The 25,830-nt window shown below is 42.0% G+C and overlaps 3 protein-coding genes across 6 annotated transcripts; 1 reads left to right on the forward strand and 2 right to left on the reverse strand.

Moving 5' to 3' along the window:
• Positions 1 to 263: 263 nt before the first annotated feature.
• On the reverse strand, positions 264 to 16,045 carry LOC117532938. 4 transcript variants are annotated; one of them, XM_034196547.1, is made up of 8 exons: positions 15,622 to 16,045; positions 13,760 to 13,883; positions 10,460 to 11,108; positions 9,883 to 10,009; positions 6,363 to 6,535; positions 5,266 to 5,415; positions 4,676 to 4,842; positions 264 to 3,814 (listed from the first exon to the last, which is right to left on the reverse strand). In XM_034196547.1, the coding sequence occupies exons 2-8, from the start codon at positions 13,802 to 13,804 to the stop codon at positions 2,654 to 2,656; spliced, it is 2,472 nt and encodes an 823-aa protein (XP_034052438.1). In that variant the 5' UTR covers positions 13,805 to 13,883; positions 15,622 to 16,045; the 3' UTR covers positions 264 to 2,653. The 4 variants fall into 4 exon arrangements, with proteins under 4 accessions (XP_034052438.1, XP_034052437.1, XP_034052435.1 ...); XM_034196546.1 differs by having other exon boundaries at positions 4,658 to 4,842; positions 13,760 to 13,878; positions 15,622 to 16,044; XM_034196544.1 differs by having other exon boundaries at positions 4,658 to 4,842; positions 15,622 to 16,044.
• Positions 16,046 to 17,558: 1,513 nt separating this feature from the next.
• On the forward strand, positions 17,559 to 19,177 carry LOC117532951 (formin-like protein 16). The gene is made up of 2 exons (XM_034196571.1): positions 17,559 to 17,728; positions 18,440 to 19,177. The coding sequence occupies exons 1-2, from the start codon at positions 17,583 to 17,585 to the stop codon at positions 19,077 to 19,079; spliced, it is 786 nt and encodes a 261-aa protein (XP_034052462.1). The 5' UTR covers positions 17,559 to 17,582; the 3' UTR covers positions 19,080 to 19,177.
• Positions 19,178 to 19,822: 645 nt separating this feature from the next.
• On the reverse strand, positions 19,823 to 24,103 carry LOC117532920 (protein NYNRIN-like). The gene is made up of 2 exons (XM_034196523.1): positions 23,723 to 24,103; positions 19,823 to 21,335 (listed from the first exon to the last, which is right to left on the reverse strand). The coding sequence occupies exon 2, from the start codon at positions 21,239 to 21,241 to the stop codon at positions 20,297 to 20,299; it is 945 nt and encodes a 314-aa protein (XP_034052414.1). The 5' UTR covers positions 21,242 to 21,335; positions 23,723 to 24,103; the 3' UTR covers positions 19,823 to 20,296.
• Positions 24,104 to 25,830: the final 1,727 nt, after the last annotated feature.

The following is a 25,830-nucleotide window of genomic DNA, read 5'->3' on the forward strand; positions in this document are numbered from 1 at the left end:
TACAAAAAAGTAATAGTCTTGCTGTTTTCCGTAATGGTTTTACACATTTCTTCTAAAAGGCAATAACATAAAAGCAATGTTTTACTATCTAGTTTTGGAAAAGGGGGTATTTTACTTTGACTGAAAATGAATGACATCACATGTGCTTTTATCAGCCAACACATTATCTGAATCATGAATTAGAACACTTGGAATTGTAGGTTTTAAATAAGGAATTGTGATATCCTGAGAAGATCCCTTGGAAGGTAAATCAATCCTTCTGATAAATATGCAAAAAGAATTTATTGCAAATTCCATTAAAATTATTCACATTTACAGACTTTATACAGTTAGTTTGATGTAGTTGCACAAATTCACGTTCTTAATCCCTTGGAGCTGTAAGAGTTTGCTCATTTTACTTCATGAATACACAATAAACAACTGACTGACAACTTCAAAAAAATGTTGCATTAACTAGAATGAGATCAATAATATCCATGGTCGGGAACAGAGACATGACTCCATTTGTTTGTAAGTGAGAACTCTCCCACTGGTCAAAGGAGCAAGCTCCAAGGCTGTAGAGAAAATACATGAAACACTGGAGGCGTCTCAGCACATGGGAGTTATGGCCATTCAGCCAACAGAGTCATAGAAACATGTAGGGCCTTGATGAAACATCCATCAAATGTTAGTGGGAATTCTCCAGAGTCATACAGGATGAACCTGCTTCAGGAAGTAGATTGTCTGCAATGATGTTGTGTTTCTACTTTGTCTATAGCTACAGAGAATGGCTGACTATGTAATAATGATTAACCATGAGTTCACAAAGGGTACAAACGCCTAGAATGAAGAGAATCAATACAGTTTTTAAAATACCAACCAGGACAACATTCCTGATACTAAAAACTGTTATTAGCAAACAGTCTGGAATAAGGCATTTCCATAATGTAGTTATAAATAAATTAGTAACTACAACAAACATGGTTTGTTTTAGTGTACAAGAAAAATGTAGTATGGAATTAGTTTTATCCTTTGATGCCCTAGTGTTATAGAACCTTTGAGCAATGCTTCACATTGACATAAAGAGCTTTCACTTCATCGACAAATCTATTAATACACGTCCTTTAAAGTCAGTTATAATGAACGCAGTTTACTGTACATTTTATTTAATCATATTCTAACAATTATACATAATGTCAGTTTATGGATTCTTAAAGTTCCACAGCTGAGAGGGGTTATAACATGAAACTGAATGATGTTTTTAAGCAAACTAAGTTTACCTGATAAAACATATTATATGGAAAAAAGAAATATGAACCCATACAAACACTTCCCTGTGTAAGAATATCATGTTACTGTTGTCCAACTTAATGACTTAGACGGCCAGCTTATGTTGGAAAAACAGAAAGATAAGCCTCTCCCACTGTGTATTTTATCACTATTTTTATTTTGGAGTCACTCAAACAGGTGTAATATGCTTTATATATACAGTCTATGGTAATATGTTGGTCCTTCACACACAGGGGCTTTACTGTGAGGTCAAGTGAAACATTAATTAATAAAAGGTATAACATTTTAACTCTATTTTATTCAACCTCCCAAAATAGCTCATGGGGAAGCTAATAGCACCTACAGCACCTGATGTCATCCTGAAACCGTAACCAGTATCAGTACTCGTGATGTTTGTGGCCAGTCATTTATAGTGTGAATGCCATGTGGGGGGGGCATGTCCCCAGAGTAAAGGACACCTCAGAATCTAAACAGTCCTGAACAGATTATTCCTTTCTGAATGCAATGGCAGACAAACTAAACAGCAGACCCACTGCAGTTTTAACTGTGTGCCTTTCAGATACAGCAGGGCAGTATCTGAGAAGAATTGGGAGGAGGGATGAAACCCTCTTTTAATGGTCACAGTGAAATGTGTTCTCTGCATTTAACCCATCCTAGTACCAGGAGTCTGGTACTAGGAGCAGTGGGCAGCTATTGTACAGCGCCTGGGGAGCAATGGGAGTGAGGGGGGGTGTCCGGTGCCTTGCTCAAGAGCATCACGGCAGGGCAGGAGGTGAACTGGGACCTCTCCAAGTAGCAGTCCACACTCCATATTTTAGGTCTGGTCAGGGACTTGAAACGGCGACCCTACGGCTCACAGTCCAAGCCCCCACTGACTGAGCCACTGCTGGTGACATACTGATCAATCCCTTACACAACTTGTCTGCCATTAGGCTGTGAAAAGTGTTGGAAACACACTGTCCTTTAACTTGCTATTTACTTTATTGAGAAATGTGTTTGTCATAAGATCATTATCAGGTAAAACCTCACCTTTAAGCTTTACCTCATGTAGATCTTGGGTTGGAACATTGTTTTTATAAATAAAGTTCTATGCAAGTAAAGGACTGTGTGGGAAGTCTGTCTTCACTCGCTTATGGACATTTCCTCCTACGGACCTGTCTGCGCGAAACGGAAGGTGTTCATGAGCCTTCATTGTCTAAACCATTAAATAATTCAAATGATCCCAAAGTTATTGACATGTGTAGTGAACAGTACACATCTCACTATCCAAGCAGCCAAAACCCCTGACCATGCTGTGTTTATAGTATCAGTACATTACAGTATCCAATGTTATTTAGAACATTTTGCTAATCATCAATTTCTTAATATAGTTAATCAGGTGTTGTTAGCGCCTCTGAAGGATTCTAGGGCTGCTTCTGGTCTTAATGGCTGAGGTAGTAGACTTGGTCTGGGTGGGGCCCTTTGCAGAGCCCCTGGAAGTGTTGGAATAACTACTGACAGCTGGACAGTCCTCTGTTGAGTCCTCTGTGGTACCCTTAGAAGAGTCTTTTACAGCACCTTTGGAATTCAGGATTGTGGAGCATATGCTGGATGGTGAAGTACACTTGGTCATGTCCTTGCTAGTACATGTGTTAGTGCCCTTAGCAGTTTGCTTGGCAAAAACACTGGCTGGTGGGTTACTGTGTGTGTGTGTAGAAGTCAATGAGTTCATAGCAACTTTAATGGCAGTAGTCCTCCTCCTGGAATCAGCAGTCCTGGTCATTAGTCTGGGGACAGTCTGATTTCTCTGGAGCCTTCTGTCTCTCACATGTCTGCTGATGACCTCACTGACGGGGCCTAGCTCAGAGTTTGCGATCATGGTGGAAAGGTTGACCTCTTCTTGAGAAGAGACGGCGGACAAAGTTTCAACATGTTTGTCTTCACTAACGCCACAACCCCTCTCTACTGTCATCTCTCCAACACAGCCACATGTGTCCTGTGGAAGGTCTTCAGTGATTTCACTTATGTGGCCTGCAGACGCTTCTCTTACATCTGCATCACAGCTGGCCTCCCTCTGAGGGATCTCCCCAACATGGCATTCCCTCTCCTCTGGGACATCAGCATGGCTGCACTGCACTGTCCTGGCCTTCTTTGAGTTCTTGTTGTTAAGAGGGGTGGGGCTGGTGTCGGGGGGGAGGCCTCTCCTTCTCCTGGATGACCTCAGAACCTCAGGGTTCTCAGTGAGCACTCTAATCGCTGAGCCATTAGTCACTGGGGTTTGAGTCCTGCTGGGACGTCTTCCTGAGTTCTGCACACTGCTGAAGGTCTTGGGGTTTCTGGATTTGTCTGGGGTGGTGCGGGGTTGTGGAGGAAGGCGGTGGTTGCGAGGCAGCTGGTGTTTGCTGCGCTGGGTGAGGTGTTTGTTTTTGGCTTCCTGGAGTCTGGGTTTACAGGTATTGCTAGGCCTGGGGGAGCGTCTGCTGGCTCCCCCGGAGCTCGGCTTTAATATGGGAACTGACCTGACACAGGAAGCTCTTTGATCAGAAAGTCCAGTCACCATGGAAACCTGCAATAGAAAGAGAACATTTAATTTAGCTGATACTTGTATCCAAAAAGACCTCCGGAGCACCTCAGTGTCAAGTATACAGACACAGGTCACACACCATTGGGTTCAGTATCTGGCTGAAACTTCCACATGTAAGCTGCCATTTTCAATTACCCCTTCCTTGTAATCTTGTTAGAGAAAAAGTCAAAATAATTGATGTGAAGAAAAAGTAATTGATGTGTACTCGATAATCACGATTATGTTGATAGATATTGAGATCACAATTATTTATCATGATCATTCGTTAGTGAAAGTGACAAAATGTTTTTATTGAGATCATGATAAAAGAGAGCATGATGGCTGTGTCAAGACATGAATATAATGATATCAGCATAAAACAGATGTGAGGCCAGTGACACAGCAGCACACTCAGCTTGTGGAACGGGATTCAGTAAAGGAGACATCAATGAAGATATGATCAAAGGTGGCCATGACATGAGCTGCTGGTATTATTCTTCAGATCGGTCATGTCTTATGGGGAGCTGGCCCATCACACTGGGATTGGCCAGCTCTCCTGATGGAAGAAAGGAACTTTTCTATAGCTCTCTTTTTCTCCAATCTAATACACTTTTTATCTATCACATACAGTGAACTTTAGACTCCACATTGTACCAGTTCTAGTATTAGAGGCAGAGGTCAGCTACTATATACCCAGCGCTCGGGGGACAGTGTGTCAGGTGAACGGGCCCCTCTCAAAGTACCAGTCCACACTGGGGTCTGTTGGGAAACTTGACCAGGTCCCTTCAGACTGAGAAACAATGAGGACAGCTTTAGACAGAGCAGCATGTAGAAAGATGGTCAGACCTGGTCTGTCCTCCTGACCTGCAGGGGGAGCTGCCGGGGTCTCAGCAGGTGTCTCTCAGCTCCCCCCTCTCTACTCCTCCTCTCTCTCTCCCTCCTCCTCTGTGCCCGGGCGCTCAGAGGGCAGAAGGAGCCCCCAGCTGCATAGCCGGCAGGCCCCCCCCTCAGAGAGCGAGAGTCCCGCTGCACTGTGGGACAGCAACACACACACAGAGGCACCAAGACAAAAGAGAAAAATATGAATAAAGCATTTTATGGGATACATTAACCTACCATTTTATTCAAAGCTGTGTGTATAATGGCCCTGACACAGCAATACACACATTAAAACAAAGCAGTGTTTGCCAACACAATGAGTCTATATGTATGAATCTGACTTTTGTCATTTCGTTAGGGTGTCACTTTGAATGGGCCTCGGGTTAATTGATGACAATGATAATAAACTTTCATGAAGACTCCTTTGTGTTAATGTGCTTGGTGGGTGTCGTGTCATGGTTATGCACACTCCTTCAAATCAAACGTTACTGACCTTTAAAACCACACGTACAGAGACTGATGTGTCTGTATTTCAGAAACGACAGCAGCATACAGGCAGCTGAGAGGAGGAGTACCTGTTGTTCTGCTGAAGAGGCTTGTGTTATTCCCCTGTGCTGCAGTCTTGTGATTGGTTGGGAGGCAGGAAGTAAGATGCTGAGTGCCAGCTGGCTCCTTCGCTCGTCCACTCGCTAAGAAGCCCATGTTGCTAGGCAACGCTGCTGAACCTGAAGTAAAAGAGGAAACACCTTAATTGATGCTGGAGGAGATACAGTATGTCTGCCATAAAAAACTGTGGCAGACATACTCAACTCTTTTTTCCCCTTATTCAGCAAAACACTCTCCTTCATAAAACCAGGGTTTCAGCCACATGATTTTACACTTAGATTTGGAAGCATATCAGATAACACTAAAACTGATCCAGATCTTCAAACCCTGAGAAAGGCTCCACGGATTGCAGATGAATTTAAACACTGCAGTGCAGTGCTCTTTGTTCAGCATTAACACAGTATACACAGTAGTATGTCATATGACAACATGGAACTGAGCTCCTGGCATTAACAGCCACACATCAGTTCAGACCGATATACCTATAGTTTTTATATTGCTGCAGGAATGAGTCCTAAAGCACACGAATGACTGAGTGAGTGTTTTTGCACTTAATGTTCCCTTCTCTCAAAGTACATGTTTTTACGTATTTTATTAAATGGTTCTACCACATAAAGCACATCAGTAAATACCCCATTATATGAATGTTGCAGCGGTGCTGGCTGAAGAGATGGGAGTGACAAAGCTGTAGACCAGATACCTGAGCAGAATCAATAACACGTGTTGGTTTCCACAAACCCTCTTCTCCTTCTGTCCTTCTTTAACTGGGTGAGCAGGATACCTCACAATAAGGATAACTCATCCACTCACTAGACTGCCTCATTGTGTTAGAATTTTAAAAGGATGCGAGACTGCCAATTGACAAAACCATGAACCCAGCTACATCCGGTCATTCTTAGAAGAAACGTTTTACAAGATAAAATATCTGGGATTGAATTTACACTTCAAAAAACATAGTGTGCAGCATCATAGACATTTTATGCCAGAGCTTATTTTCTGCAATAATCCAAAAGAACCAGGTCAGTGCTGCAGGGTTGAAAACATACTTCTTCTCCTTTTAGCTTACCTCTCAGACAGAGAAAGGACAGGAAGTCCTCGGTCTTGGGTCGCCTCCTCGTCAGACAGGTGACCACCGCCAGGTTGTGTGCGTGCTTACCTCGTGCTGATGACATCATTGCTGGCGGCCCTGGAGAGCTGGGAGGGGACTGAGCGAACTTCCTCTGCGCCTGCAGCCGGGGTCTGCACACACAGTGGACTACAGCATAAAAACCATGAATATATGGATGACAGATATCATTTTTGAGTTGAAACAGAATTAATAATGGTTAGAAGAATAAATTATCTAGCTAGAAGGCTTAATTTGTAAACACAATACAAACAATTCCATTCTTTTTAAAAAGGGAAAAAGAAGGTGGGAAATTGTTTGATTATAAAAAAGTGGACATGTTTCTGAGTTTGTCCAAAAATAGGATTATTAAACTCTTAAGAAGAGAATATTTTAGTGGCTTGTGCTCTAATAGGCCCCCAGTGCACACTGTTATGACAGGCCCTTATCCACGCTCAACATAATCACAGAGTATACAAGGGACCAAGTACATTATTAAACATATCAGCTACGAACCAGCAGAAGAAACGTCAAAGAAGCAGCACTGGTGTAGCCATAAAAAGCTGGAGAAGCGGCGGGTGAGAGACGAACTGTGTGTTTAGAGTCATACAACTTGCTATTCGTGGCGCACGTTAGAACGTGCGTTCTAGTTCAGTGTCATTTGTTTGTTTGATGTCCTCAAGCTAGTGATGGCGAGATGAAGCCTTATGAAGCTTTGCTTTGAAGCTTTTCAGCCAATTGGTTCGCAAAAGGGTTCATCTCATGAGGCTTCATTTGAACACAAACCCCCCTGTTGGTCAAAGTGTGTAAAACAGGCAGATTGGACATCTCAACAGTGTGCTCTATCTCAGTGGTTCTCAAGTGGTCAGGCCTCGGGAGTCGGGACCCACTTTTTCCTTAGTCAATAGATCGCGACCCAAAATGTTGAACCACTCAAATCTATTCAACAAAAAATCCTGCAGTAATATATACGCTTTGCAGTATACAATATTAATTAAAGTGAAGTACAGTGCATATATCCCTTATATCCCTTCACAGAACTAAATAATGCTTTTAAATAAGGTTTAATGAGATGATGGAATCAAAGCTGAACTGTATAACATAAAAAGGCACACATGCTGAAAACCCAACCCCAGAAGGGGGGGATTCTCCCCCAGGAGATTTTTTGAAATACTAACATATAAATTACGCATTCTGGTACACTCTGAGAAGAAAATAATTAGATGTATTACGACATATTAATAATATTTTATGCCATTGTTTGTTTTTCACTTTGTTCTGACAGCTTGCTGCTCCTCACAGAGAGAAGAGCAAAGAGGAGAGAGTCTGTGTGAATTACTTTAAATTGTGGGTTAGGGTAGATCGCTCCCATTGTTCTGTGACCTGTCAATCATCAAACCGGGGGGCATATTTCATTATGTGTTCATTTTTATCTGAAGTTGTACCTATGGATGTATAAAGAATAGTTCTACCGCAAAGTTATTCTCCGCGGGGACTTCCGGCAACAATCTTGATTCTGATTGGCCAGAAGACTCGAAAAAACATCAGCAAATTATGTTTTATTGAGAAGATGTTCACTACGTGACAGAAGTTTTCAAAACTGTTTATGGTCTCCGGTACTTCCAGTCCAACGCCTACTGCATGCACAGCGTTAGAAAATCGGGCCTTCAAAATAAAAGTTTGACTTTTTCTCACACATCTGCGACCCACTCGAAACGGGTCCGCGACCCACTTTTGGGTCGCGACCCACCAGTTGAGAACCACTGCTCTATCTCATACCGAGTTCCCAATGAGTAAAGCCTTAGAATAACTCTAAACAACGAACATTAAATCATATCTTCATGTTAACAATATTGTTTTTATTCCAGTTGAATGATTGTGATTGAAAATCCTAAGGAGGCTGCTAAACATTGCAAAGAGGGATTTGTATTCCTTAATAATATTCGTAAACTTAACCATGTTGTAGCCTGAGAAAGGCTAAACCATATCAAAGAATACATTTATTAACTACATTATCTCATTTAGCTGTAGCTTTTATAAACAACAACAAATACGTATTGTTCAGTCGTTGAACCAGGGACCCTGCGGTCATGAGTCAACTGCTTTCCAGCTGAGCCACAGCACACACACTAAAGCTCCCTGAAAACACTGCAAGATATGTATTCCTGTATTTATTCATGTTTTTATTCCTACATTTATTTATGCTTGTATCTATTTATACTTTTGACCTGTTCCGACCTCTATATGAGTCTGAGTCCTCTATGAGTCTGAGTCTGAGCTCTCTTGATTCCATCGTGTCACCAGCGGGCCCGGGTACAGGAGGGGTAATATGGTTCTTATTATACATCCATGAGTATGAACCTTTATATATACAGTCTATGGTATGAACGTTGTGGTTCAATGGTTCAACGGATCTGAATCGCTTCGTGAAGCAGTCACGTGGTATCGACAGGCAGCGAGGCTTCGTTTGTCATCGATGACGTCACTGGCCGAAAACCAAAACGATACAAGCCTCGGTACATGCTTCACAAAAAGCTTCAGGGATTACTCGACACACGCTCCGAAGCCTCGGCGCAATACGTAACATCACTACCTCAAGCTAAAGCAACATGATTGTTGATTTAAAAACGAATATGATTTGTTTATTGAGATATGTAGATTGATAAAAACGGTTTGAATGCTGCTAAGAATTCAGTCTATTATATTTGCATTTTTAATGAGACTGCATATGTTAAAAACATAATTCATAAAAATACACTAAGAAAGTAAAAACAATATTCACAAGTGTTAAAAGTATATGTAAAGCATGTATTTTTGCATTTATTATTTCATGTGCATTGTATTTACAGTAATTATTTTTTATTTAAGGTTTTTTACCTTACAACCTTGTTACTACATAAGCTGTACTGCAACAACAAAAACTAAAGTAAAGGAGAACTCAAAAGAAAACAAAGTGGTGGTCATTGTACGAGTGAAACCCAGTTAAAAACCTCCTATGGACTGTACCATCCCTTTCAAGCGGGGAAACTGCAAATATACCCAAGGGCTTGACACTCACTAATCGATACAATGTGATCACGATAAAATTGTACCCCTATATATTATTAAAGACGGATTATAACAGAAAATTGAAACATTTCTGTTATTTTTCAGACATAAATCACCAAATTATTGTTTCCCTATTTTTTCTATATTAAGTAATCCCTTTTTATTTGCAAGATAGGGTATAGACTGCGCAAAACAATGGATATCTTCTTTTTCTTGGTCAAAGTCAAACTGAAAATATATTTTTCATAAAAACCAAAGAAATACATTTTAAACAAATTCCAAATCTATCAATCTCCTCACACATTTCATGTTCTGATTTAGGGATGTCAAAAGTAGGTAGCACCCTCTGTCATGAAAAAATAGTATTGCTATTCATTTTCTGTCATGAACCTGAACATGCAAAAACACACACAGTGATGACCCTGCAGCTGACCTCTTGCTGGACGAGTCGTCCCTGTGGCGGTGGAGGCCGGCCGGGCGGAGCTGCGTCTGGAGGGAGAGGCTCCAGCGGGCCGACAGCACGGACTGACAGCCGCTGATGCTGCCATTAACCAGGGAGCCTGAAGGCAACAGGAAGAACTTATATGAGGCTCTTCCTTAGTTCCAGAGATTATTATAAACACAATGAATGTGTCTGGTGTGGCAGGAAATATGAAATGCAATGACACTTAAAATAAATCAGAACATTTGCTCAGAATACAGGGAGAACGAGCATTCAGACAATAAGACAAGGGTTCCAACTGAAGGTGAAAGGAACAATTAGAAAAGGAAACAAATTCCAGTTACACTTCCTGCTTCAGCTTGGACGTAGTCTGATCACTGTAGCCGGCATGCAACGTTGCTGTGCAGTCAGGGATTCTGGGTAACATTCACCTTCAGTCTGACCTCCACATGCTACTCTTACCGAAGGACCAAACTGGGATAATCTTTGAAGTTTTCCTGACATTGGCTTTGCTACTACTAAATGAACAGCTGTGACTAATAGAAGAGGAGAAGAAGAGCGTACTGACCCCTGAGGCGTGTGGGGAGGTGTGAGCGCAGCGTCCTCGGGGGGGTAGCAGCCTTCAGCAGTGTCTGTGTGTTCTTCACTGAGTGTTTGTGCTGGGCAACATGTGTGTGTTTTGCACTTTCTGCGTGTTTTGAGTTGAGCAGCGGCAGTGTTTTATGCGAGCGTAGTGTCCTGGTGGATGCAGCATTCCTCTGGAGTGTGTGTGTATTATCTTGTGTGGGTTGTACAGTGTGTGCCATTCTCTCTGATTGTGTTTGCATGTTCTGTTGGGTGGACGTACATTTATTTCTTGGTGTGCATGAGTCCTGAGACACGTTATTTTTTCGCCCTTTGTTGGAGTCTCCATGGGGGGGTTTTGAAATGTGCATATTTTGTGTGTTTTTCTGTGTGTGTGTGATAGGTGGTCTTTGTCGTGGCGTGTGCACACTCTGTCTTGTGCGTGTGTTTTGCTGCTTGTGGGTTTTTGGCAGTGTCCGTGTCTTTCGCTGAGCATGAAGGAGAGTATTTTTAGTTGTGTGCTTGTGTGCACGCGTGTGTATGTGTGAGTTTCTTTGTGTGGCACGGTGTGTGTCTCTGAATTCCCTGAGGGACAGGAAGAGGACTTTGCGGACGAGACGTTCTTCACACCACGGCATCCCGTCACTGATGTCCTGCAGAAAGTCACAAACACCATCAACTATTACAAACAGAACACACTCAAATGGATTATCCACAGGGAAATGCCAAAATGAAAGCACACATTTAAACCATTTGAAAATCTACAACAGTTATTAGTACCACAGTCCTCCACATATCATTTGAGGCAGTAGTCTAAACTTGTATCTATCATCTATCTATCGATGATATATAGTGCAAAACACTGATTTTGTATTTATTTTATTGCTGGGCAAATGTATTTATTTTGTTCTCTGTGGCCATGTTGTGGGAATGTTTGAATTTGTAATCTCTAATGTTTGTGTTGTGATTGTAGTAGCCTTGTCTGTCTTTTATTTGTGACTTAATTTGGTATTTGTCATTTTTTTAAATGTTTGTACTATATGCTAGGAGCCCCGTTAAAAACGAAATGGTTCATCTCAAGGGGTTTATCAAATAAATACATCTTACTGGAATAAAAACTGAAATGTGAAGGACTACAGTATGAACAGAGAGAGAGAGGGCTTCTGTGTGTACACTAGGAGTCTTAACTACGCTGTTCATCTGGAAACCAACACCGACACGCAGTTCCATGTGAGGGTAGACTGTTTGTACTTTATGATAAATAACTATAAATAGCTGTTCAGGAAGGCCAAAGATATGTCATTTAAAAACAGCCCGTTCATTCAATAGTTTGTCCACTAGAGGGCACTCATGTACGACCATTGGTTACAATTTCAATCTGAATAATTGTTAGTTTACAGTACAAATCAGCTGTTCTTACAATGGCTAACTACATTATGTTAAAGTAAGATGATGAACATGGAAAACAACAGCATGTCAATATGCTCATTATGAGAGTTTTTAAAGACGTATCTATAGAGTTATCAGCTTTGAAACTCAGTATGAGTCCAGCTTTACTTTATGCTCAGCCACACTGCTATGCCTTTAGGCCAGATCAGGCAAGTTTATGTAACTGTGTCCAAGAAGCATCAGAGAGAATAGACACCTTCTTCTTGCCAGAATGATAGAGGATGCATGCTGGATGTAATAATCAAAATCTTTGTGGAAGCAGATGCAAATGTGTTCCTGTCCTTATCCACCATATTACCTGTATTTATCCATGTTATCAACATGCTGCTCTGCAATAGTAATCCTACATCTACAACTCATAGCTCTAGCATGCATCAACTAAACGCATTATTCTCATGAATTGGAAAGTCAGAAAGCCCAACTGATTCAACTGAAATAAATGTCTGGAGGACTTTCTGAAGCTTTTAAACATGGAAGAAGCTGCATCCTCGCTTTCAGATTTTGATAGGGGAGATAACAGGTTCTGGGTAACAATAAGGTTATTTACTGGACCTAAACCATCTTGGCCGCTCCCCTTTGTAAAAAAAACAACCACACAAAATCCAACAAACTGTTCAATCTGGGCCTGAATGTTAAAGCCTGTTAAAGGGCCGGATCATGAGTCTAATGTAAAGTTATACATTTTGAAAAGTAAAATAAAATAGAGAAACTAATAATCAAAGAATATTTATGTCATGGAGTCATCATGTACTGATGCAGATTCAAGACCACATGTGATGCAAGACCATGTGCATGCATGTGTTCCTTTGGTTGTAGTTTGTGTTAAACCGGAATACATGCATAAAATAAAATTGGTCAGGGATGGGCAACTTGGATGGTGGTGGGGGCCACATAATGTATGTGGCCCCCACCACCGCATGCTCCCGGGCCGCCATTTGCCCATCCCTGCTCTAGGTCATGGGTCGGCAATAGGCGGCCCACGGGGCATTGGTGGCTCGCCAGCAGTAATATTTGGGCCGGAAAATTATTTTGAGAATAAAAATAAAAGATTATTTTGATTTTTTTTTACAATATTGGACCAACAGTCGCACATAGGCTATAATGTCCGAATAGAGAATCTACCTACACCTGAAGAATGCTTATTGTACTTGTATCCATGTTGAGAGTGAATGACACATAGCACAGGCACACTCTGGCAGCGGGGTGCACTGACGCTGATAGTGGATCAATAAGTAGGTGGACAGCGCGTGGTGCTGAAATAGCCAACATGCGGGTTTGAAAAAAAGAACACCATCTCACTAAATCATTCAAACGTAATGTTTACTTATGTGAACAGTAACAAAGTTCATTCAAAACTTTGACAACAAAATCTGAGAAGCCGCTTGATCATGGAGGGCGAGGGGTGGTGGTGCATATGCTGCACCACCTGCTACCACCACCACTATGCTGCAGCTTTGTTTTGAAAGAAAAGTTGTGGCTGATCAGACATTCCCTAATGTTCGAGTGCAAGTGACATGAGGGATTGTCCCCAAGCATTCGAACGTGTCACATGTTTTAACAATCAATTACTTAAATAAGCCTTTGATTATGTTCCGGCCCGCCATCTAGTGGCTCAGAAAAAAAATGGCCCAAGGCCAAACTTATTTGCCGACCCCTGCTCTAGGTTCTTCTTCTAAATGTTGACAGTACATTTTATGATTGTTTATTGAGTTCAATCTTTATTAAAAAAAAATCTGATTTTCAGTTTTTATATTTTGTATTATTTTCGAACATCCTTCCTGATTACATTAGCTAGTTAAGATGGAGCATTCTTTTTATAGGCAATGTGTACAAAGAGGAAAGACATTTCACTTACATATTTCTTTTTGATGATGTTCCGTTTGGGTCTGTCCGTACTCATCTTGACAAGAAGACGCTAACATGGAACACCGAAGCCTTTTTCTTGACCTTTGACTCACTCTAAATTCCAACGCTCTGTCCTGGAAAAAAGGAGTCAAGTTAGGTTTAAAAAATATTTTTGAATAAATGAGTGCAAAAAAGTTAAATACACCAACAGTTCATCTGCAGAAACAAAAAATGTTCTGTTCAATATTCAATGTTCTGTCTGGTGAGTTTCATGACAAGGATGATGCTTCAAACAAGCACAGCCTGGCTCTGTATAAGACATTCAATGTTTCATTCATGTTAGGATTAAGACACAGCATTGCACGTCCGATTGCCTGAAAACAGCAACACAACATGATGTGGAAGCACAACAAACTACCCAACAACAGAAATATAAAGATTCATAAAGAAGAAAATAATCCAACTATAACCTGATCATCTAACTTGAACTAACTGTCAACACATAATAAATGATTGCATATTAAATTACATTTATTTAGTCAACGTTGTTATTGTTTTAGTTGAAAAACAACGCTCTGAGAAATGTGGCTTATTTGGTCATTAAAAAGGCTGTTTCAAGAAGAATATAATGGGCAAACTAAGGTCAGGTTTTGTATCAGTAAAACCTGAAAATAATATCATTATGGGAAACCAGGGCGGACGTTTGAAAAGGTTCAGGATTCAAAGACATGCAGGTTGTTAAGCAGCTGAGTACTGCGCAGGACAATGAACATTGTGCCTCCTTTAGCGCTGTGAGCGGAATATACAATAAGGGTATCCGTCCACATCTAAGCTGCTCCGCTTCCCTATAGTATGATACACACTCAGTTTGCTATCAATTATAGTGCCCCAGCTACTGTTATACTGTACACTGATCATGGTTTGAATTATATGGGACAGAGAGGAGTGTCTTTAAATAAATGATCATCTCTTTATTTTGTTCATATTTGAAATTGGTCATCTTTCTGGATACCAGTTGCTTTAACTTGAACTCTCTATAACTTCTCTCCTCCTCTGATCAAAGCCACATCATTGCACATTGTTTTATTGTTCTAAGAATACAGTTTGTTAGTATAAGTTCATGTCCTCTAGTAATGCGGCCTGGGGTCTGGACATCTGTCCAGCAGCAACCTGCCACATCCTTTAAGGTCTGCTGCTTCACAGGGGGAGCTGCCCTTTAGCCAGTCTTGCCCCAGTGCACTGACATGGAACCTGACGAATGGGGCTGCACAGCATCTTAGTTTTCACACATAGCCATACTGCTCTGCTAAAGCCCCCTCTGGATGAAGTGATCATCTACAGTTATAGCTTTAAAATAATGGCAGCAGCTCATTTTATGTTAATGAACATAGGAAGTGCACTGCTTTAGAACCTTAAGATGGTTATTGTATAGCCTACACTAGATTGATGTGTGTGCATCTACCACAGCATCAATCAGGATGTGTAACAATGAAGATTACAGTGGGACCCAGAACTTAGTAAGCAAGCTAATGTCAGACAATGAAAGCCCATTGACCTGCAGCAGCTTTACAGAACAGGTGTTCCTGCATACAAGCAGCTCTGTGTGAGCCCATCAGAACAGAACCAGATCAGTCAGGCTGTGTCTCAGTCTGTTCAGTCAGAACAGTCAGTACAGGGTGCAGCGGGCCCACATTCTGTGTACAATCCTCACGAGACTGTACATCCCTGAGCACTAACGATCATATCGGCCCTTAAACAAAGCAATATCAAGCAATCATCGATCACACACCTCCAGCAGGATGATCGGCCTACATCATGAGCACATCGACACCCTAAGGGGATTCACGGACCCTCTCACACTCTTTAACAAACCTGACACAACGGATCACAGAGATATCCCCCCCGGCTCCGGCATGCCGTGTCCCCCTTCTCAGAGCCGCTGGGCCCGGTGTGCCGCTCAGCTCGGCACCTGCACGGCTGATGGAGCTCAGGGAGGCAGCACCACTGCGGTCATCCGAACCAAGGCCAGCCTCGGTTATGTTTCAGTGCGCGTGTATTGTTTCATATACGGTCGGTGCAGGCTATATTACGGTCTGTGGTTGGCTTATTATGCATCCACCACGTGACCCGGAAATCGGTCGAGTCCATCGGTACACCAGCTCCGAGGTTCTGGGTTCTACCTTCTGCTTTATCAAATGCCCGATCTGGACGTTTGTCGTCTTTCGGTGACTCGATCTCAGCGGCCCCGGAACCAGAACCCTCCGGAGAGACAGTCCCTGCAGCCGAGCTCAGATCCAGGCTGCGCCTCTATTCTCTCACTACGGTACAGCGCCTCAGCTGCCTAGGAGTCAATGGTATCAAAAACTATACACTACTTAACAAATTATTAGTTTTTATCACTATTTTCTTGATTTTTCTTAATTTGTTTTCCTCTATATTTTTGTATTTATTTTTTGTATTCCGTGTATGTACCTGTGCACCCCTGATGTCAATGTTTGGTGTGTAATGTTTGATATATATTTTCTTAAATAAAGGGGGGAAAACTACTATACAAATTAGATAACAATAACATAACATTCTGACATGTCACAGAAGTATTTAAACGCTATTAGAGAAAGAGAACTTTAGCCCATTTTCAACAAGAGGCTATATTTATATTTTATGTATGTATTGTGCTCGTATGTTGTTTGACTTCAAAATTAAAATGGATTAATTGTTAAATATATTCTAACATTATTTTTGAATTGTCAGACTACATGCTGCTTGAGCGAAGCTCTTCTTCAGTTCACATCAGAAACAGAGACCTGTGGACTGCACAGTATTCTTCCTCCCTGCTGAAAAACCACATGGACCAGCATGGTGTTGACCAGCAAAACCAGAATATGTTGTGTTTTGGTCACTTGTATGCTGGTCTATGCTGGTGACCAGCATAGACCAGCATACAAGTGACCAAAACACAACTATGTCAACTATGCTGGTCAACACCATGCTGGTCTATGCTGTTTTTTTCAGCAGGGATGTATCTATCTATCTATCACCAGTTTATTACATTACATTATTACATGTCACTTGTTAGACGCTTTTATCCAAAGCGACTTACATACTCAATACTGTGGACAATCCCCACAGGAGCAATTTGGGGTGAAGTGTCTCAGGGACACAACGACATGCCGACTGCAGTGGGGTTTGTACCTGTGACCCCCTGATCTGATCACCAACGCTCAACCCACTGCGCCACACGCCTCCCCGCTTATGTTAGTATTAAATATATAATGTATTCTGGTAACTATCAAAATAAAGACATTGTATAGTGTTCATAACAGTATTTTTATTTAATAAATTATACATTAACAATACAATAATATTACAAAAAAACCTACATCTAAATAAATATATAATCTAAATAGATGCATTTGATTTAAAAAATAACAAATATAATTTAAAAAAAAAAATATATATATATATATGGAGTCGGTGGTGCACATTTATTTACGTATTTAATCATAGATTTTCGCTTGTAAGGAGTAGAAATATGATTCAGATATCTGCGGAATCGCTAGAATCGTAGCTTTTCAAGAGTATCTCCTGTGAGACTGTACCCAGGGCACAGCAGCCAATATTGCCGCTCAAAGCAGCTTGATTCGGCGTTACACTGTGTGTGATTGGTGGATTTGTGTGTCAGTCAAGGACATCTCGGCCGGCCGGCAGCCATGTCGGTCTGAAATTACCAATGGACACTCTAGAAATCTAAGGACCTACCCACCAATAAAAAAACATATAACAGGTGTCTCCCATCAGTTTCAGTCTTTTAGTCTGTGAAGAATATAGAGAAAATGGCTCGAAGGAACTTTACCGTTGCGGACGCTCTGGATTTTATTTTCGCGAGCGGCAGTGAAGAAGATGGCTCATCAGAACCTGAAGGCTTCGACTCTTCTGAAGAAGAAGAATACAGGGACAGCAGGGATCCATTTGAGGATGGGTAAGTGTAAATATAACTTGTAGTGCATTTGCCATTTTGTGAGGAGTACCGCGAAAATGAACAATGGATTTATCAACCTTTTTATTTTCCCCTCATGAACTTTTTCTCGGGACAAAATAGACTCTTGATTAGTAAACGTTTACTCTGTGTAAATGATATTTATGTGTAAACGTTATTTTGGCATGTATAAGTAAGGTTACATGTGTAGATGAATAAAAATAATCCTTTATTCGTCCCACAACACTGTTCTGTACAGATGAGACTTTGTCATAGACTTATTTACATGTGTGTCTGTGATAAACTTTATGTGTAAACGTTATTTTGGTGTGTATAAGTAAGGTTATATGTGTAGATGCATGAGATAATCCTTTATTTGTCCCACAACGGAGATATTTGTGTGTGTGTGTGTGTGTGTGTGTGTGTGTGTGTGTGTGTGTGTGTGTGTGTGTGTGTGTGTGTGTGTGTGTGTGTGTGTGTGTGTGTGTGGTGTGTGTGTGTGTGTGTGTGTGTGTGTGTGTGTGTGTGTGTGTGTGTGTGTGTGTGTGTGTGTGTGTGTGTGTGTGTGTGTGTGTGTGTGTGTGTGTGTGTGTGTGTGTGTGTGTGTGTGTGTGTGTGTGTGTGTGTGTGTGTGTGTGTGTGTGTGTGTGTGTGTGTGTGTGTGTGTGTGTGTGTGTGATAATTATTGTCCCACAATTTTTATTTGTTTTACAGAGAGGTGTCACAGCTGCCTGGGCCTAGCAGCCCACAGATGACATTTATCCAGGAGCCTCCAGCTGTGCCTGCCACCATGTTGAGATCTACCATGGATCAAGGGCCTTCACCACTGCCATCCCCACCAAGCACTAGCGGACCAGCATCACGACAGCTGCCTCCATCTCTGCCTGCGACGAGGTCGAGATACACCTCAGCTCCACCACAGCCACAGCCATCACCATCAACCCGGACAGCAAAGAGGTCTCGTAGAGCACACGTACCTCCCACACAGCCACCAGCTGCCCATGCACCATCACCCCCACCTGCACAGCAGCCAGCTCCACTGTCTTGGAAGACAGGCGAAGACCCTGACACTGCTCCCCCTGTCTCCAGGTTTCAACCTGCTCGCACACCCGGGCCACAGCTCAGCTCAACAGTATCAAACAAACCCCTTGACCTGTTCAAGCTGTTCTTCCGTGCACTAACAGTACAGACACTCTGTACCAACACAAACAAGCGGGCTGCACAGGAGATGGGAAAGGGTAAAACCTACAAATGGACTGACTTGACTGTAGAGGATTTCTATAAATACATGGGGCTGCTGAAACTGGACAATGTATTGGACTACTGGAGGAAGGATCATTTTGTCAGTGTATAATGAATAGTTGGTTGAAGGAAAAAAAGTTCTGATGTTCAATATTGTAAATAGTGAGATTTTGCAGTTATATTTATATACATTGTTGGTATTATAATAAATTGTTGGTAGAAAAAAAAAGTTCTAATGCTCAATTCTTTTTTTTTTACACATCACATGAACCTTGTCATGTAATATGAAGTCATTATTCAGTCCTGATATATCTCAGTCCCTGCTGTGGTGAAAGTAGAGTGATTGACAGCTGTTTTACTCAGAATGCGAATTTATAAAATTTCATTTTAGACATGAATAACACATTTATATACAGTGTAATTCAAATATTTCACTACTTTTGTAATCCTAAAACTTTGATAACCAAATCTAAAACACCAAAACAATTCGATCACATGAGTAAATTTGTGTTTTTGTGAGGTATCTATATTACTTTGTAAGGGTAAAACCCCAGCTCGGTTCAATTATACCAGATCCAGTGAACAAAGATAACAGTACTCGAGTTTCAAGTTTACTTGCTGCAAGGAGAATCGGCGAGTGACATGCAATGTCAACTCCTTAACCAACTCTACTCGCCTTCTCTCAGTGCATTCTTTTTATTTCAACAATACAGTAACATGACAATCATGTGGTGTTGACCAACGCCTTATTTGTTAGTGTGAATCTTGTGACTCTCAGTCATGTGAATCTGTGTGTGTGTGTATGTGTGCCATTTGAACAGACTGTTCTCTGTTTAACACACATTATGAAAACACATTATGAAAACACTTTTACCCTTCAATAAACTCTAACATTCCCTCCTGTTTTTCATAATTACTAGCTGGTTACAGTGTCTTTATTACTTTCAGAATTAATTCACTTGTTTTTGACATTTTCGAACCATTCGTCATATGACAGACAGTAACCTAGCTTTAAGTCTTACACATTGGAGGTTAGGTGAGTATATTCGTCCTTCTGAGAGGGGTCTGTGTCAGTATAGTCACCGTTATCTGTCTGTTGCAACATCGTTGAGTAGTGACCATTTTTTCTCTCGATGGACTTCTTCTTTTGTTGAGGATTCCTCACTCAATTGTCTTATAGTCATTAGCGTCAGACCCAGCAAGGTCACTACAAACAACACCTTTCCCAACATAGTCTATTTGTGATAGTGGTTCTGTTGTTTTCTTCACCGGGGTTGAGACCAGTATTTCCTAATGAAACACCGCCCTTTGTAGCCGGACTTCCACCACTTATCCGTCGTTAAGTTGAAGAGGTTTTATCTTTTTGCAGTGGCTCTGATGTATCCACGTAGTTCTTTCGGCGATTTTTAGTGCAGTCGGTGTTGTCAGCAGTACCGTGTAGGGACCGTCCCACCGTGGACAGTGCCAATGCTTCCTCTTAATCACCTTCACGAGGACCTGGTCACCAGTCTGCACTCGAGTATCCTGTAAGGGAGTAGAAATGTCTGGCAAGTTATTTGTTCGAGCTATCTCATTACTTCTGAAGAGTCTGCTCATCCATTCAGCTAATGTAGTCTCTGCCTCAGCATCATCCTCCTCCCTCACCTCGTCTGTGATTGGTAGTCTGAATTGCCTTCCTGTTATGATCTCAAAGGGAGACAACCCTTTTGCCGTGGGCGTGATTCTCATGCATGTTTCTACTAGAGACACACATTCCACCCATGGTCTTCCTGTTTCCTCCATTGTTTTCCTTAGTCTTAACTTTACTGTTCCGTTTGTTCTTTCCACTAAGCCTGCACTCTGTGGATGATATGCACAATGGTTTTTTAATGTTATCCCCATATGTTCGGACAGTTTGGTAATAACCTGATTTACAAAATGGGAACCATTATCACTGTACAGTTTCTCTGGAATACCTCTGTTTGGTATTATTGTCTTGCATATGGCTTTTGCTACGGTAATAGCGTCTGCATGTTTTGCTGGGAATATTTCAACCCACTTTGAAAACGGACATATCATTACCAAACAGTATTTGTACCCTTGGCATGGTGTTAGTTCGATGAAGTCCATATGCATGTGTTGAAACGGGTATGTTGGTGGAGGGAACTTTCCTCTCTGTGGTCGCTCATTGCCTTGAGCATTGTGTCTGCAACATACTACACAGGCTCTACAAAAGTTTTTAGAAAATGTAATGTAGTTGTATGTATGGAAGTGTTCATTTATTATTGTCACCATCCCTCCTGTTGAGACATGGCACGGCCCATGACTCAAATGAGCTGCTGTTTTGTAGAGACTAACAGGGAGTACTATCTTGTTGTTTATTCTGAATGTTCCCTCAGGGTCTGTGGTTGCATGTTCTGTCAGTCTCTTCTTTACAACAGTGTGGTTCTCCATCTTCTGCTGTAGGTATTAATGTGGCTGGATTTAAGATATTACATATTTTTATCACAATGTGTGGTTGCGACATTAGTGTAGCTGTCAGTGCCAAATAACGTGCAGGTGATAAGAAAGCCATTTTGGTGTCATGTAACAACATGGTGACTGCGTGTGGAACCATCAGTGTGAGTGGGTGGAACAAAACTATTTCTGCTGTACAATGTACCGCCATTGCTGCAGCGCATACTGCTTGTACGCAGTATACTGGTAATGCTTGTGCTACTGGGTCTAACCTTTTAGAGTAGTAAGCGACAGGCCTTAGTTTTGTGCCGTGTTTTTGGGCCAATACTGATGTCATAAACCCTTTTTTGCAGTCAACTGTTTGTACAAATGGTTTTTCATAGTCTGGTAATGCTAACACTGATGACCCTACAAGACACTGTTTAGTCCTTTCAAATGCAGCTTCTGCCTCTTGTGTCCATTCTATTTTGCCGGACATTTTCATGTCATTGTTTGAGTATATGCAATCTAGTAGGGGCTGAGTCATTCCTGCGTAGTCTGGAACCCATGCTCTGCAATAGTTAGTCAGCCCAAGGAATTGCATCATTTGTTTTTATGTTGTTGGTTTTGGTGCGTTTAACACCGTGTGTTTCCTCTCTGAGTGTATGCGTCTCCCTTCTCGGTTTAAATTGTGGCCTAAAAAGATCACTTCCTCTTTCACAAACTGAAGTTTCTGTCTTGAAACCTTGTTTCCTGTTTTGGCCAAATGTGTCAGTACTTGTAGTGTGACTTCTGTGCTTTCTTCCTGTGTGGGTGACGCAACAAGAATATCATCTACATATACCAAAATCTGCGATGTGTCAGGTATCTGTAATGTAGCCAAACAATTTGCTATTTCTCGTGAAAAGATTGTTGGGCTATCCACATACCCCTGAGGTAATCTGGTGTATGTGTACTTTGTTCCTTCATGTGTGAACCCGAACCATCCTTGTGAGTCTTTTTCTACAGGAATGGAGAAAAAGGCATTGCTCAAGTCTATCACTGAGAACCATGCCATATTTGGCTTAAGGCCGTTCATTAACGTGTGTGGATCTGGTACTGTTGGGGCTGTGCTTTGTACAGCGTCATTTACTGCTCTTAAGTCTTGAATCATTCTCCATGACTGCCCATCAGCCTTTTTTACTGGGAAGATGGGGGTATTGCATGATGCATCAGGGCACTCACGCATGATCCCTGCTTTTAGCATTTCTTCAATTACAGGTTTGATGCCAACTTTTGCATCCTCTTTTAAGGGGTATTGTCTTATGTTAGGTCTGTAGTTAGTTTTTGGTCTAACGTGTACAGGTTTTGCGTTCACCATGCGACCTACATCACATTTTCCTTGTGACCATACGCATTGGCGGCACCGTTTTCAGGACCTCTAAGGCCTCTTCACTTAGCATACATCATTGTTGTTCAGGGTCGTCTAGGTGGGCGCGTGGTGTCATCACTAGGGTAAACCCTAGAGTTTTGCGCTTTAACCCGCCTCCAGTTTGCCAACCGTTTTTGTCATCTGTCCATTTTGTTATCCTGTTACCTCTAGCCACTAATAAACCTAAGTCTCTCCATGAAGTCTCTGGACCCCTAGCTACTGATATGTGTGGCGTGGAACCTGGTTCCATTATCAAGGCAGTGGTTGATGGGACCCTAGCGTCAATTACAACATCCCTGTGTTGGTTTGCATACATCGAGTGGAACACTACCCTCTGTGGTGTCAGTCGATGCACGAGCACATCATAGTCTTTGTCTGGGCCAGGGGTGTTCTTGTACTTTAGTGTAACGTGCAATGCGTCAGGTTTCATTACTTCTTGGCCATGTTGTGGGGTGAATAGCGTTAACAGGTGTTCACCTGTGTTTGTCACGTCAGGTTGTGGCATGTCTAGTGACCAGTAGTAGTTGGGGGTGTTTATGGATTTTTGAAGGAAGACCTGGTCTTCCACCTTTTCTCCGGGCCCTACTGCTCGCATTCCCCCTTTGACTGGTACTACACTGATTTTTAACATATCCATGCCGTCTCTCCCTAGCAAATTGACAGGGCAGTTTGAGATGAACACAAATTTGAGGGATGCCTGGAGGCCTGACCTTCTATCTTCCATAAAAAGTGGCTTTGAAATTGACCTCTGATTTATGTGTCCATTTGCTGATTTTACAAACATAGTGCCAGTTGGTGGCCACATTCTTTGGACCTCTTTTTTCACTACTGATGAGTCTGCACCGCTGTCACATAAGAATTCTAATTTTTCTCCATTGATTTCGATTGTCCTGGTAGGTTTAATACTGTTGTCTGACAGATTCAGTAATACTTCAGAAAGGTCAATGTGATGTGTGTGGACGTCCTCTTCTTCCTTTTCTACGTCTAGTCAGTTGTCATAACTATGTAGGTTATGTGAAGGGGGGGGGCCATGTCTTTCGTCTTTGTACTGTCCCTTTTGTCCCCCTTCTTTGTTCTGTGGTCTCTGTTCCTCACAGTCTCTCGCCATGTGCCCCTCCTTTCCGCACCTGTAGCAGAGGAATTTGCCTTCTGCGTTTCTGCCTCCTCCTCTGCCTCTGCCTGTTCCTCTACCATTCCCTCGTCCTCTGTTAAACCCGCCTCTCCCCTGTCCTGGTCCCACAAAGAAAATCTGATTTTCTTCCCCATCTTCTCCTATGAAGAAAGCTGATGCTCACGCTTTCTTATGTCTTTTTTCTTTAATCTGGGTTGCTGCATGTTCTGCATAATTTAGGCACTCTTGTAAGTCGCATGTCCTATGGTTAACATTATGCTTGCGGATAAAGTCAGCAATACCTGGGTGGAACCCATTCATCAGGCTTTGTTTCAGCTGCTGCACATATGGGGAGTCAACAGCATTGTTGGGTGGAATTCCGCTATGGATGCGGAAACAATCTTCCATTCTGATTCTGAAATCTTGTACTGACTCTTTTTCTCCCTGTCTACACCCTGAGACTTTAGTAAAGTCTCGTCTCAGTGCAAAAACCCTCTCGATTGAGATATTTACGGGAGCGAGTGCATTGATGAGGTCCTGCTGACCTGGTTCCAGGGGGTTTCCATTGGGCCAGGACCCGGTGAAATCTCCCTTTACCCTGGCCCATTCGTGGCCAAAGATTGTCATAAGGGTTCTTAAAACTTCATGTCCATTTAAACCATATGACGCTATTAATGCAGTATGGTCAAGGACAAACTGCGCCGGGTCCTGTTTGTATGGAGTCAGTCCCTCACAAGCCTTTTTACACTCATCCATTGTCCATGGGCGGAACACTTTTAACATTCTTTCTAGGTCACCGTCAACTCCATAGTGCGGGTTGGCCACTTGTACTAATGGATAAGCGTCACCCTGATATGCTGTTCCGTCGAAGGATTTTTCTGCTTCTCTTAATTCTTCAACAGGATATAACTTGGTTTCTCCCTTATTTTTTCTGGTGTGCAGTGGGCTTAATGCATCTGCCATTTCTTTGTCGATGCGTTTTTGTGTCTCTCTTTCCCTGTCTTTTCTCTCTTTCTCTTGCTTCCTTTTTATTCTTTGTTCCTGCCCTTTGTGTTCTTCCACTATCGCTCTCTCTTTCTCGCGGCGTACATCGTCAACTGACCCTGAATGCCCTGTCTCCTCGTCTGCTTTCACTGAAACAGCCGCTGCTATCATACCTTCTTCTGCTCCACCTGTCCTTTTATGGGCTTGTTCAGCCCATAAAGCTGCAACCCGCAGTTGAGCTTCTAACTTCTTTCTTTTCTTGCCTTGTGTTGTTCCAGCTGTTGCTGCTCTCAATTTGTCGCTTAATTCTCTTACTGCTGTTTTCTCCAACTTTCCTCGGAAGCCGTACAGTTTATACCATTTGCTACAATAACTGGTGCTGCCATGACTATATATTTCCATATATCTCATGTCCCCTGTAGCGGCAGGCTTACTCCCATTGGACCCCATGATTCTAGCTTGGTGTTCCTACTGGACAACGTGCCGGTCAGAACCTAATTCCTAATTCACCACTACGTGTACTTCAAAAGACCACAGAGTTTGTGTTATCACCGTTAGGTTTCCACTCTGTGCGCTGATTCCACTGGTGACACTTTTACACACCGCTTTCACTCAATCACTCATAAGTGTACCCAAAGGCACGTCGATCCTCCTTCTAGGCGGAGTAGCCTTTCTCTATCAACGTTTTATCAACCTCCTTAATGGCGGAGTAACCGTGTATATCAACGTTTTATCAACCTCCTTAATGGCTGAGTAACCGTGTATATCAACGTTTTATCAACCTCCTTAATGGCGGAGTAACCGTGTATATCAACGTTTTATCAACCTCCTTAATGGCGGAGTAACCGTGTATATCAACGTTTTATCAACCTCCTTAATGGCGGAGTAACCGTGTATATCAGCGTTTTATCTTACCCGTTATCTGTGGTCACTGGTCCGGTT

This window comes from Gymnodraco acuticeps, unplaced genomic scaffold, assembly GCF_902827175.1.
Source record: "Gymnodraco acuticeps unplaced genomic scaffold, fGymAcu1.1, whole genome shotgun sequence".
NCBI lineage: Eukaryota > Metazoa > Chordata > Actinopteri > Perciformes > Bathydraconidae > Gymnodraco > Gymnodraco acuticeps.

Coding starts and splice junctions, on each gene's coding strand:
- LOC117532938 (XM_034196546.1), bottom strand. CDS start 13,804: ATGAGTACGGACAGACCCAAACGGAACATCATCAAAAAGAAATAT. Junction 5,416..6,362: donor GTCCTTTCTCTGTCTGAGAG/GTAAGCTAAAAG, acceptor CTTTTACTTCAG/GTTCAGCAGCGTTGCCTAGC. Junction 3,815..4,657: donor AGGTCAGGAGGACAGACCAG/GTCTGACCATCT, acceptor TTTCTATTGCAG/GTTTCCATGGTGACTGGACT.
- LOC117532951 (XM_034196571.1), top strand. CDS start 17,583: ATGGCTCGAAGGAACTTTACCGTTGCGGACGCTCTGGATTTTATTTTC. Junction 17,729..18,439: donor AGGGATCCATTTGAGGATGG/GTAAGTGTAAAT, acceptor TTTGTTTTACAG/AGAGGTGTCACAGCTGCCTG.
- LOC117532920 (XM_034196523.1), bottom strand. CDS start 21,241: ATGGTGACAATAATAAATGAACACTTCCATACATACAACTACATTACA.